At 39.5% G+C, this 14,649-nt stretch overlaps 1 protein-coding gene across 2 annotated transcripts in view; it reads left to right on the forward strand.

The window, feature by feature from the left end:
• Positions 1-14,649, forward strand: part of LOC104950745 (5-hydroxytryptamine receptor 4) — a 40,846-nt gene that overhangs the window by 3,020 nt on the left and 23,177 nt on the right. For both annotated transcript variants that reach the window (XM_010777305.1, XM_010777306.1), the window contains exons 2-5: positions 11,796-11,877; positions 12,080-12,250; positions 12,894-13,094; positions 13,492-13,645. In XM_010777305.1, the coding sequence (XP_010775607.1) occupies positions 11,855-11,877; positions 12,080-12,250; positions 12,894-13,094; positions 13,492-13,645 (549 nt within the window). In that variant the 5' untranslated portion in view covers positions 11,796-11,854. The remainder of the gene's footprint in view (positions 1-11,795; positions 11,878-12,079; positions 12,251-12,893; positions 13,095-13,491; positions 13,646-14,649) is intronic.

Here is a 14,649-nt window from a genome sequence, read left to right on the forward strand (position 1 = left end):
AATCAGGCAGGTGAAACTAACTGGTGTTGAAAGGCAGGGAATGTACTCAAGTAACCTACCCTACCAAAGAAAAGGTGAAACAGTTCATTAGTCAGAGATACTATTAGTCAGTGACTTCGGGGGATCAGTCTTTGCTCTGAGCAGAAACTGTTCCAGTCCCTGCTATCGCCTGTCCTTGTTAGCCCCTCCCTGTAGACATTTGGGAGAGAGACACTGCCTTCAGGCTAATTTTAGGCAGTTTTTACCAACGGCAACTCATTAGCCTGATTCCCAGACCTAGAGAGCCGTATTCATTATCAAAGTCACCTCACCCAGGGCAACACACCTGTCTACTTTTGCGTCTTTGTTATCAGAGATAAGTTATCGTATGCAGTAGTACATTCCACACATTGCTACAACATTGATATGAGCACTTTGTTGTTGCAAGTAAAGTATGGAATACTATTTGTAGTTTTTGTCTTTACATTGGAGCCAGTCAGCTATTACTACAGTAGAGTGAAAGTACAGTATCAGGGCTCATTTAGGAAGCCATTTGCAGATGTTTTTCTTTATCCATAAGAAATAAACAACTGGTAACGCTTAACTGTGCTCACTGAGAAAGACACAATTATGTTCAGCTGTCTGTCTCCAGCGGTTTGACGCTTCCTTCCTCACATTGTCTGACTGGCTAAGTTCCAGTTTACCAAATATGATAGCTGTCAGCTGTTGTTGTGGTCGGTAATTACTTTTCAAGCTGGAAGTTCTTGAATTATTATTATTTATCATTTTATTTTGCTACAAGTTACTTAATGAAGGAAGCAGTTATTTATAGTGGAACAAGGAATATTCTTTCCTTTCTTTGCTCAGTACGTGACAATGAATAAGATTGTTTATGAGATTTAGATGATTTGATGTGACTCAGATGCGGATGGTTCCACAGAAGTCTCTTCACAATCACCCCGTTTTAATTTCCGAGGCTTTAATTGGTAACAAGTTATGTGTTGAGAAGTATTTTCCTGAATATCTTGAAACTTTACGTTAGAAATGTGGCCATACTAAGCGTTAAGTTAACCATTATATGCTGAGAATGAATTAACGAAGATGGACTGACAACATTTTAATCGGTTTTTGCTTTTATTATTCATACTGCTTGGCGGTAAATCTTGCAAGAAAGAAGCTTTAACTTTTTTTTTCTATTTAAGTGGTTGGCACATAATTGCTTTCTTGGATGTCTTAAAGCAGGATTTCCCGGCAAAACAAAGTGGTGCTATGAGAACTAAATCCATGGGGAGGCACAGAGTGGGCGATGACCCCGGGTAGAGGCTTTATTTCCACAGCCTGCCTGTCTTTTGAATTTGTACACATGTCATTTTATGTGTGTGTGCGCTTCCGTGCGTTTGTTTGAGTGTTATTCACTTTATTACGCAGTCATTCTCCATTTACCCCCCTTCATCCAGTGAGCTGGCACCCTTATTGTGACGAGCCCGGCGCGCTCAATTACCTGCTCACAGCCCATTACCCTCACCCACACAACTTTATTCAGAGCACACGCTCCATCCGCTCAAAGTTGCATCTTGCTCCAGCCATGCGTGCAGCAGGCTGGTGTGGGATTTAGTGCATCCGTGTGAGCGCATGGAAAAGTCAGTGGCACTTTAAAACGAGGACAAATGAAGCATTCAGTAATTGCAGGTGACATTTTCGATTTGAGATTTTGTTGGATATTTTGTTCAACTTTGTTTGTTTGCCTCACAGTGGGTGTGCAGAGGATTTTCTGGATGTAAAATGTTGTTGGCTTTTATTGTTGTTTGGATCCCCTTTGGCCGTTTCCATGACAGCACCTACTCTTCCTCAGATCCAAATCAATTAAATACAGTATGCAATGAAAGCGACATGCCAATATAGATTGTACATGATATATAACATTTAACATATATCAAAATAAGGAATAATTTGGCTTCAATTTGAGTTTTTGGTGTTCAGTAACTGAATCTGTTTTCACCCCTGGATTTTCCAAGGATTATATCAATTTATTTAAGCAGACAAATATGGTCTTTAAACTGTAACAAATGCCTCCAGATGAGACTGGAAGTGAATAATAATATAACAAAAATACCAGATTAACTGTTCCATTTGCAGATCACATGCCACATCTACAGAGACTATGTGAACCTAACAAAAAGCCAGGAAGTCCAGGAGAAGTTCTCTCAATTATTTCATCTCCAATCCTTATTTCCCGACATTAGACCTTAGGTTGAGATAATGACTTAATTCTCAACAGACTTTGTCCAACAGGATCCAGCAACTATCCCAGGCTGATGCCCCAGAAGGTTGTGAGTTTTTTCATTAACAAGTAGCATGAAGGATAATAATGATAATATGTTGAGTAATTAGCGAAGTCATGTTAGTACTTATTCAATTGGCGATTCCAAGACTGGTACTGGGTTTCTAGCCAACCAGAGTTAGCCATTGTGGATATACCAAGAGACAACCTCTGGTTCAAAAAATTGAAGCTAATGCGACTATGCCTTACACCTGCACTTTTTGTGGCCAGCATGGGGCGATTGCAGATTAAAATCTATAGATTGTATAGAAGTTTATGAGAAAATGCCTATATATCTCATTTGATTTATCACACAAGTAAACATATTCCTGGCTAGTTTATCGTCTCAGTAACTAGTTTCAGGTCTCTTCAATTCAGAATGATGATTGCGATGTACAAACAGAGAAAAAGCATAATCTGTAGAACACTTTATAAACACAGAAAACAAAAAGGCATTGCAGTGAAGAACTCACAACAACATAAACAAGTACTGAACAACAAAGATAAACCCTTCTAACATCTGAGAGATTGCCTCTTCAAATTGTTTTCCACAGAGGTTTTTTTTGTTGTTCAGTACACTCTAAAATGCTCTTTACACCACATATTCAAGAGCTGAGTGTGTATTGTTTGCATTTGAGAGTGTCACATTAACTGAAGAGGCCTTTCCAACCTGAACAGAGAAAAGTATTTGTGTGTCTGGCTGCTGCTCGTGGTTGGTAGTTGTTTAATGGTTTTGAAAGTATTCCCAAACCAATTGGTTCTTCAGCAAACTTTACACATTTGTTATTTCTCCAGTTCCTCTGTTTCCTGCTGCTGCTTTCATTTAACATTTTATATTGAAGAATCTCCCTGGCTTGATGTGTGTTTGCGCGTGTGTGAGTGTGAGAGACAGAGAGAGACCGGATGGTAGTTTTTACTTTTGGCTAATCATTCAAATGTTAAACTGACAGTGGTTCTGCTTTCTGTTTTGCACTCTTTAAGTTATGCAGCCGTTAAACATACTGGCCAAATATAATCTTTATCTTTCCAGAAACTCCAAGTCAATCAAGGTGAAGAGAACTCTTACTGTAAGTGTGTGATGTATCTTTCCTTGTTCATAATGCAAAAAAAACTAAAAATTAAGATCAGATTCTGTTTTCACTCAATTGTAGAGTTTTAATATTAATGTTAAGTACTTAATTTGGTGAATGAATCTTTCATTTGTGAGAAAAGAGAGAGAGAGAAAGCCCCCCTTATTAATTGGGACATTCATTATAGAAGAGACCACTTTAAACACTCAAAAATAGCAGCAAAGTAGACCACAATGCAATTCTACAGAACAGAAGTGTCTTGCCTGCACAAACTGCGTGGGTGCCTTATACAGTAGGACTTGTGGGAATCACCAAATGAAGCGGAAGCGTACAGATTCTGGGAAAGTGAACCAAAGTAAATAAAATATATTTAAAAAAAAGAAGATTAATCCATGTGAATTTAGTCATCATTCACTGTTTATCTAAGGTTTGTCAAATAATCCCATGAAAAGACCAAACCAGACACTGTATTACTTTGTTTTTGAATGCTTTATAACTTTCACACCCTACGGCACTTAACCAGTACATTTTTTTTACCAAAGACACAATCTTTAAAGATTTGTCACGGGTACCTTTATTTAACCAGGTAAGAAAACTCATTGAGATTAAAATCTCTTTTACAAGAGTGACCTTACATACAGTACACATATTTATCATAAAAAAAGAAAATAAAGTGCAATTTGTTGGGGACTATTGTCAGTGGTGTATTAAAGGGGCCCTATTGTTTTTATGTTACCTTTATTTTACCAGGATAGGTCTCATTGAGATAAAACAAATCTCTTTTCCAAGAGAGTCCCGGCCCAAGATAAGCAACAGCACAGTTACAGACAACTTTAAACAGTCACAATCGTAACCCTATCACCAGTGGCGGTTCTAGACCAATTTGACTGGGGGGGCCAGGCTGGGGCCAGTTATTTTCTGAGGGGGGCACAATTAATGCAGAACGAAAAAGACAAAGACAGTATGAAGTAATTGCGCATAATAAAACAATGCAATACAGTTATTGGTATTTGTTCCATTGCTCATTATTATATGCTTACCTTTAACCTTTGTGTGCTGTTTGGGTCTGTGGGACCCGTTTTCAGTGTTTACTAAAAGAAAATGCAATTTAATTATTTTAACCTGCTTTATTTGGGGGTGGACCTCACATCCTCTAGGGGGGTCCGGGGGCATGCACCCATGGGAAGATTATATTTTAAATGTTGAAGTTAAATGTATCAATCTGGTGCACTTTGAGAGCAAAATGAATTTATGGAAACAGCTCTCAACACTCATATGAAAGAGAGTTTTATACTTTTCAATAATCCAAAAATCTTTAGAATATGATCACAACCAATAACAAATCATTTAAACTTGTTTATTCTTATCTTATGTTACCTAGTTAGCATTCTTTCTTTTTATTTATGCATATTTGACTAATCACTCCCCTTTTAAACTTTTATTTTGTTTTGTTACTGTCCTATAGTACACATTGGAATGATTTCTTACTTTATTTTTTACATCTACATTAAATAGATAAAGGTGTGCTCTCTCGCTCTCTGTCTCGCTCGCTCACAGGGGCCTCCGTGGAGATGACGGCTTGCGTAAAAAAAAAAATATATATATATTTGTAAAGTGGGGGCTATTGAGGGCTTGCGAGCTACCGGTAGTTCGCGATCGACATGTTGGAGAACCCTGCTATAATGGGTCCGACTAGAATGACAAATATTATTAGTTCCGCCTATTCCGTCAGCCAAGAAATCGTTTAATCATAAACTTTTTCTTTTTTTTTCATTTTCAGGGGAGCCACAGGGGGGTCCAAAGTCAGTGTTAGGGGAGCACTGGCCCCCACTGCCCCCCTCCCTAGAACCGCCCCTGCCTATCACAGTCTTAACAAGATCAGCCAAAGCATTTACACACACAGCGCCCTGCTTCAAAGTCATTTACAGTAGAGTCTCTTTGAGTCTGTTTAAAGAAACCAGCTCTCTGAGTTTCAGCTCATTTTGCAGCTGGTTCCAAGCCACAGGATCAGCGTAACCAAACGTCCTCTTCCTCAGTTCAGTACAGACTTTTGGGACAGTAAGAAAGAACATGTCCTCGGAGCAGAGCCAATAAGATCCTATGCATTTGCGGTTCATGTAGATCCTTAGATAAGGAGGAAGAGCACCAAGAATAGCCTTGGTCAGGGAAGACCATCCAACAGGAGCATATGGGTTGCATCAAGGTTTAAGGTTTGTAATGAATCTCAATGCACCGTGGTAGACGTTATCCAGCGAGTGAAGGCACTGAAAAGATGCATTCATATAAACCACATCTCCATAGTCCAGCACAGACAAAAAGGTTGCAGACACTAGAGAGGTTTCTTAATACTCTAATTTCCCCTCCTCGACTCATTTCCTCGACTCCTATCCTCGATACTTAGTCCCGCCCACAGGAGATGCGAGCGGAGGACTGAGGAGGGGAACCGAGGAGAGAGGAGGGGAAGCAGCAGGCGGTTAGAGAAATGAGAACTCCTCTCCTCTGAGCAGTCATTTTAAAGAGACGTCCATTAATGATGACAGGAGGCACATCAGCCCTCTGTATGGACAGATGTGTTCATGACGACTTATATATATTTACTTTAAATTAATTGACAGTGCGGTATAATGAGACAATAACAGGCTGATGCGGACATATACACATACATATATTTATATAAATATATACCATTTCAGAATCAAACAAGTATGAGAGCACTCTCATAATAACGTAACACAATCAGAGACTGGATATATATATCCCCCCTATGGTCGCTGAAATGGGGAATTGAAATTACGGGCCAAAAGTTGTATTTACAAGTATTAAAAGTAAGTATAGGACACCAAACCAACTGAGACCCGTCTGTCCGCCGCATCTACGCACTGTACAACACACACACCTACACACTGTACTGTACCACACACACACCTACACACTGTACCACACACTCCTACAGCTCCTAAAGCATAATCAGGCTACAGCCGTTGTGTATTTTATTATGTGAAGCACTAAATGGTCTTGGAAAAATATCGACTCTTTGTTTGTATATATCTACTTAACTACAGCATACAAATACAGAGAGTAATGTGGGCCTGTTATACTGAGTGATATATATTTTACACGCTGCTCTGCTTTCTGCACGGACCTCACAGCTGTTCTCTCTGTAAACATCGCGTCGCCGTTCAAGCTGTTACTAAAATAATATCCAAGGGATGCATGCAGAGCTGTCATTGGCTGAGATAAGTCCGGCCGTGCGTAACGCTTCCACCGTTCCCAGAAATGCATCCGTGGAGGAGCCGTGGAGGACCCATCAGTGTCTCCTCGGATAGAGCTCCTCCAAAACCTTCCTCGATGCTCGATGCTCGGTCCTCGATGTGCATTTAGAGAAATGAGATGTCCTTCAAAATGGCGCGCTGAAATCCATTTCCGGGTCACAACCGGAGGACCGAGGAGTCGAGGAGTCGAGGAGGGCAAATTAGAGTATTGAGAAACCTCTTAGGATTTGATTGGCCTCGAAGGAAAAACAGCACTTGTTCTAAAGTAAAAACCTAATGCCTTTATTTGAATCATGCTTGTTTGGGTTTTTTTCCTTTGCTGTAGCGTGTAATGAGGCACATTGACGTGTTTTAAATATCCTTTTTGACAACAGAGGTTTATGGAAAAGGGCAATACGATACAATAGGCTTTGGCCTACAGTGCATAAAGATTCAATTAATTTCTTTGGTCTTTTTATGGGATTTCAAGAGATATTTCACATTGCATAATTACATTTTTTTTAAATTCAACACTCATCAGCAGCTACTTAACAGGCACTCCACACACTTTACACTACAGCCTCAGTTGAGAGCGTCAGAAGTTTGTTTCAAAATAAAGGAGGACAGTCTGCAGAGCATGAAATCTCTCAGTCTCCCTGGCAACAGGACCAGAGACTCCTTCTCCACATACAAACAAAAATAATGTGAGCACACAGTCACACTCACTCACTCACTCACTCACACACACACAGACACACACACACACACACACACACACACGGTTCAACCCTCTCACAATCTGAAGTGTGAGATTAAGTGAGAAGTATTTACTTCCCACCTGACAAGAAAACAAGTGGCTGGAGAGTTAAAAAGTGTTTCATTTGCTGAAGTTGTTGGGTTAACTGTGATACATTGGTCGCAGCACACTCCTGTTTAATCAAATTATGATTTGCAGATTTTTGCAGATCAGCCCACATTGTTTGGCATGTTGTCAAGCTGCCGATACATCTTGTGCAGATTTCTGTACAATCCTTGTTATGTAGTGTGAAATGTCTCTGGTGGTTGTGTGATGAATATTAAACGATAACAATTGTTTTTTATAATTCAGATTTCACACTGTGTCCTTAATGCAATGACAGAAAATGATCTGTGATATGATTTGCAGAGGAGTGATTGATAAGAAAAACCAGTAAAAAGTTTGAGTTTACCTTCATTTATGTAAAGTAGTTCAAAATGGTTCCATGTTTAATTATCCAAGTTGTAGCAAAGAAACAAATGTGGGTAAAAATAAATAGTTTAACTGACCTCATGGTCTATCTCTTGAGAGTTTAAATAGGAAAAAATAGACCTGACCTGTATCTCTGGAATTGGGTCATGTGGTAGCTGTCGGAGGTAAGGCTAATCGGATTATGATGTGTTAGTTAGCACCAGGAAAAAAAGCTAGACCTATAAAGGGATGCCTTTGATCATAAACTTTGCCCTCCGTCAAATAGATCCAGTTTGTGAGCCCAGAAGATCAGGAAGTTTCCCAGATGGCTAATGTGAGCCTCTTACAGCTCACATCAGATGAGTCAGGCAGTCCTCCTACATCATTTGTTTTTGTTTAGTTGTTTCAGTTAGTCCACATCCAACCATCTATCCACCCAGTATGGCCTTTTCAACAGTACGTTAATAAATGTACATAAAGACAGTATTATAGATGTGTTAATGCCTTGAACTGATCTTTTTGATATTATTCAATCCGCCAAGAAGGTTTGTAGGTATGTTTTTACTTTGGTTAGTTAACTGTCAGAAGTATTATGGGAAAACAACATGCCTGATTTGAATGAAACGTGGTTGAAGGTTGCATCATGGGCCAAGGAAGAACCCATTACATTCTGGAGCAGATCCAAATAACACATACAAATAATTTTTCAGTTAAGATAACAGCCTTTGCGATCTCTATGTTCCCTTCTAGCTAGCCTTTTTTACTTGAAATTGATTATATTGCTGGCCAAATGGCGAAGGCAAATGTCCCAGTAGCAACCCTACCTATAAGGATTGTTAATTTGTGTGAATTTGTGTCCCTTTGATCCTCCCAAATGTTGGGAGCCCAGATAATCAATCCAAATGGCTTTAGTGATTTTCTGACTCTTCCTTTAATGCCACCATTCAGATTTTAGCTTTTACGGTCAACTTTCTTATCAACTATTGAATAGATTGTTTTTCATCTAATGAAAGAAAGATCAGAAGCAACATAGTCTTTTCCTGCTCCCTGCTCTCCAGAGTTCATTCTGTTCAACTGTGTCAGTTCGATGTGAAATAGACTCGGTGAGCTGTGAAAACACGCCTCCCTGGACACACATTACACAGGAGAAACGCGGCTCCTCACCCTTCTTACTCACTCTTTCTTTCTGCCTTTTTTTTCTCCTATAGTTGAAATTCATATTGAGCAAATTCTTTCATTCCTTGGATTCCAATGTGTGAGCAACGAGGGTGGGTAGTGCTAGTGTGGTCGTCCAGTACTCATTTATGTGTGTGAGAGGATAATGCTTATCATAGTTCCTTCTACTGACCATTAGAGATTCACAGAGTAATCAGGCAGTTTTCTATTTAAAAACAAGGTGTTTTGATGAAAATGCAAAGCTGAATCCCATCCAATCTGTGCACCATTGTTGAGTCAAATCAATCCTTCAGCAACTTGACATTTCATTCATGTGTTGTGTATAATCAGTGTTTCTTGTGTCTTTTTCATGGATGTGGATACATTGGTGCCCAATATGTGCAGGGGCCCATTAGGCCCTGGTTGGGAATTAGAATTTTTTTAAAAATATGTGAGGGTACTTGCCCACTAAAGATGGGGTGGGCCGCGGTGGTATCTTTTTTTAGTAATAATTTGTCCATGTCCACTTGTTCTAAAGAAGATCATGGCAGCTGACTGGCCCATGTAAGTACAAATGTGTGTATTCACCAAGTAGAGTGAGGCTTTGTTGTAATCAACCTGGGTTGTGTTATCACTCTTCTTTCCTTGAGGGAGAAAACAGCTGGCAGAAAACACTGTGAACTTTTCTTGTCACCTCTATTTTGGTTTCAATTTCACAATCCAATAAATTATTTGTTTGTGTCTGAAACACAAAGACAAGACAGTTCAGAACTAGAGTAGCTGTTGCAGTTATCTTCCTTTCATCACTGGGAGCCTGGGATCAAGTTAAGATCAGTTTTACAAACCCATACTGAAAAAATGTGTTTGCTTTTGTTGTCTATCTGTCTGTTTACGGATAAACGACTGCCGCAATTTTCATGGAACTTGGTGGAAAGGTTTCGAATGGGCTCAATACCTTGTTTAATTTTGGAGCAGATCCGAAGGCCAATACTCATTATTTGTTCTGCTTTCTTTAAGATTGTGCGATAGAGCATTTGGCCTTGGGGGAGGTCGAGGCACCCTGAGTGCCCTCGAACCATGGCCAGTCAATAGATACGAAAAAACAATTGATTAATGCTTACAAAGGAACACATCATTTCAAAAAGTGTAAAGATAAAATAAAGTCCTTACTGTAGTTTAGTTTAACTTACATCAAAAGGCAAGCAATCAACCTACACCAGGCGAGAGAATAGAGAATGACTGGACTTGACGATAAATTGAAGTGACGAACTGTAATCGGTGATCTTCCTACAGGAAGTAGGAGTTGTTGACAGGACTGCCGGCTGTCCCAATCCGTCAGATGATATTGACCCTCGAGTGCGATAAGACTTGACGGCTATCATAAAAAAGCAGCAGATGTTGTAATAGACCCTTAAAGCTGATAAGGCATCTAGAGCTGAACCGATGAAAGGTTTTCTACTGATCCTCAAGAGCTGTTAAGATGATTCAGAGCTACACTTGTCATTTTCTGTCACACTGGTACATTTAACAAAATCCTCTCAGGTATTGTAAACTCAAAGATAAACTGAATACTTGTGTCTTACAAAAAACATGTCTGTGTACTGTACTGTCTATTGTATCATCAATAGAAAAGTCAGTGGTTCTGGCAGATATGTGTGGGTAAAGCCATTAATTAAGACTGATTGTGTTCATTATCGATTAATCGGCCACCTTTTTTTTCAATAATCAATAACCTTATTATACAGTTAAAGATGACAAAGATAAGAGGGTGGAATCGGAGAATACAGGAATTATTCAGCTTGAAGAATAATTGAAACAGTAAATCAATTATGATGAATACTGTATAGTTGCCCATTGTGTTTCTGATCAACCAATCCATTTATCGACTAATCGCTGCTGCTTAGTTCCTTTAGGGTTGATTTCAAAAGGGTCCACTGGTGCACTTGGCCTTAAATAGAGAGCTGTAGTGAACAAAGCCTAACATAAAGAGCTGATCTGAATCAAAAGTTATTGATTTGACAGTAAAAGGACAGTCAATTTGGGTCCTTCTGGGAAATGATCCAGAGTCAATGCCTAAGCCACCCTCAGTTGTCCTCTCATTACCTCAGGCAATTGTTGGTCAAGTCTATAGCCCCGGCCACACGAGGACGATAACGCAAACGGACTGCAATCGTTATCAAAAACGTATTCCGTCCACACGCAACAGGCACCAGAAACGTGTCCGTTCACACGAACGTTTCCATGTCGGCCTCGTGTGGCCGAACCGTCTATCTGATAGTGAACTGTTGCAGATACGACCGTTACCATCCTCGTGTGGCCGGGGCTTATATGTTTACTTTAAGTTCCAGGTTAAATAAGGGTAGGTCAGGCACACTGCCCTCCAACTAGGATTTGCTGATGAATCCTAACAAGCCCTAGAGCTGATATCTGCCCTTTGACCTCCCTGGACATTGGCGTAAGAGAGGAAATTTCCCCTGTGGTTCTCACTAAAGCTTGGTATTTTTTGTTGCATTGCGAGGACCAACTAGCTGATGGAATCTGGCAGAGACAGCTTTGGCCTGTTGCAGACTGTTTGCTTTGAAAATATTACAAGCTTTCAAACTTTGATCCCGATTCTTATTTGGGGTACAAATATCACATTTTTTATGGACAAACAAAAAGATATCCACAAGCAGCCTGTCTGCACACGCAGGCCGGCTACTATTTTCAGAAAAATGCAGACCTACTGTGAAAGCCAGAAATATTACATTGCGTGTGTGTGTTTGTGTGTGTGTGTGTGTGTGTGTGTGTTGTGTGTGTTTGTGTCTCAACAGGGCCTTAGCATGGGGTGAAGAGGACTATCCCCTGCTGACCTAAATGCAGATGACCAGTGATGGCCACAGAATCACCTCTACAGTAAGTCATACATTAAAATAAAACATGTTACATTACAACATTTATTTTATTAATAAATATTGTTTTAAATATATTTTTTTTTTCAAATTTCATAAATATACCTAATTAATATGGGTAAAATGATTAAAGTACATCCCCGGCATTTTGTTCCCTCTCTCTTTCAAAATAATAGCTTTATTTGTTTGTTTTTGTATTTCTTCAGTTTGTTGGATGACCTCATAAACACAGGACAACAACAGCAGGAACAGCAGCAGGAATTCCTGATTTCGCTGGAGTCGATTATTCTCACCATATTTCTCTCCATTATTATTATAATGACAGTGTGTGGCAATCTGCTAGTCATGGTGGCACTGTGCAAGGACAGACATCTACGGTGAGCTGTTTATTAAATGTATTTTGGAAGCAGCAACAGTCTTCAAAACTGGCTAAAAAAAAGGGTCTATCTGCAAAAAACAAACCCTTATTCAAAGTTCTCCATGCAATTATGTAAACTGACGATGCCGAATATTTTCGCTGCCATGGAATACCTACCTTGTGCAAATTCAATGTCTTTCAATAGCTGTAAAGAAAGAAATTGATCGTCAAAGTTGTAGCTGACGATTAAGTAGATGTGAACTAAAACAAGGCATTTTGTTCCCGCTATTTGCACTAAAAACACATCCAGCAGTGCTTAAAAAACTCAGCATGCAAACCAAATGTCAAAGCACTCACATTACTAAAATGCTATCCTGAAAAATGTATGTTGTCTAACCCTAATCTCTAGACAGTGAGTGTTGTACCTCAGAAAAAAACAAGACTTGTCTTAGTCAACTTTAAAAAAATGCAGTTTAAGCAACAAATTCAAGCTAAGGCATTCAACTTAAATGTTGCCTAAAAACCTACAAAATATTACACATCAGTCAGTCAGTCTTCATTTATAAATCGTTAAAGATGACCTTACCCATGAACCATTACTGAATACATTAATGGATAATGTTTTGTTGCTAATTTGTTGTGTCCCCCTGCTATCCTCTCAGAAAGAAGAAGACAAACTACTTCATTGTGTCTCTTGCGTTTGCTGACTTGCTGGTTGCATTGTTGGTGATGCCATTCGCTGCCATTGAGCTGATTACCGGCGAGTGGCGATACGGAGAGATCTTCTGCCTGGTGCGAACATCTCTGGATGTCCTGTTGACTACAGCGTCCATCCTGCACCTCTGCTGCATTGCGCTTGACAGGTTTGTGTGGGTGCTTGTCTCGAAGACAGGGACCCCCAAAAAAGTCCAGTAATAAGTCAAACCAAAAACATAAAATTGCGGTTTGGTTTTTACAGAAGCCCTGAGGGGCAAATAGGGAAATCAAAATTGTTTTCCAAGGGTATAATGTTTTGTCATGAAAAAGTCCAGTTAGTTAGTTTCATAATTGTCAAAATATGCAACATTACTGTCATGTTTGTCTTTTGGTTAGAAATGCACTAGATGGTGTGTGTGTGTGTGTGTGTGTGTGTGTGTGTGTGTGTGTGTGTGTGTGTGTGTGTGTGTGTGTGTGTGTGTGTGTGTGTGTGTGTGTGTGTGTGTGTGTGTGTGTGTGTGTGTGTGTGTGTGTGTGTGTGTGTGTGTGTGTGTGTTATTCCAGGTACTACGCTATCTGCTGCCAGCCTCTGGTCTACAGACACAAGATGACCCCGGTCAGAGTGGCAGTGATGCTCAGCGGCTGTTGGTTCATCCCCATATTCATCTCCTTTCTACCCATAATGCAAAGCTGGAACGCTATCGGCATCGAGGACATTGTAAGTCCTTAGCTAAGATCAGAATGGGTTCTTGTTATTAAAATCTTGCAAAATATACTTTATGTTCCAAATATTTTTTTTAATAGTATCAAGAGCTCATATAACTCTTTCAAATACATGAAGAGATACTTTTTTTTCTGTGAGGGCAAATGCAGCACAAACCTTTCCAATTTAATATTCTCTGTTTTCTAATAACATTGTCCAATGACACGGTAATGCAGCGATCACAAAACAATTCCAGTCCCTGTGGAGGCTCTCTTGCTGCGAGCAAAGACAGCACTTCAACAAGCATTTCCTGCTGGTTCGGATATGTTTTGGCGTGAGGTTATTTCAGAGCTGCCTTGAAATGAGCTGCAGGACTCCCAGAGGCACATGGGGATAGATGAATTTATTTAGCCAGAGTTAATGAAATACACTGCCCTTTTCTCAGTTTTTCAGTCAGGCAGCATCGAAAAAAACCATCATTTGTTTTACAAAAGCTGGATGGATGTCTTAAAGATGCAGACACAATTGCGCAACACTAAATATAACTTATGTCTAGATATTTAGGACCGATTTTAGTTGTTTGTTTTGAATGTGTTTTGTCCGTTTATTTCTTCTTTGTTCTCATATTTCGCGAAACAAAAAATACATTGCACCCTTGTTCTGCCACAAAAAGGATTTGTTTGAAATTGAAACTACTTTTTTACGCCATCTGATACAAAGCCACAATAAATACTTGTGACAAGTTAAACGATATGGTAGACACAGTATGTGTGTGTGAACTGAGATGCTCCATTTCCACTGAGGAAAACATCAATTTCTGGTGATATGGTGATGTGAAACTGTATGTTCTTGGCTCTTTATGTGTATTAAATGTTCCTAAATTAGGATTTTACATGTTGTGTATACCTAGAGTGTTTCATGTACATGCAGACTAAGGTAGCTCATCAGTGCCAATGCCAGCTAAAATGACCTTTTCAGCTTTAGGTACCTGAACTTTATTGTGACTCGCTCAAAATGTC

The sequence above is a fragment of the Notothenia coriiceps genome, unplaced genomic scaffold (assembly GCF_000735185.1).
Source record: "Notothenia coriiceps isolate Sejong01 unplaced genomic scaffold, NC01 NC01_scaffold00017984, whole genome shotgun sequence".
Classification (NCBI taxonomy): domain Eukaryota; kingdom Metazoa; phylum Chordata; class Actinopteri; order Perciformes; family Nototheniidae; genus Notothenia; species Notothenia coriiceps.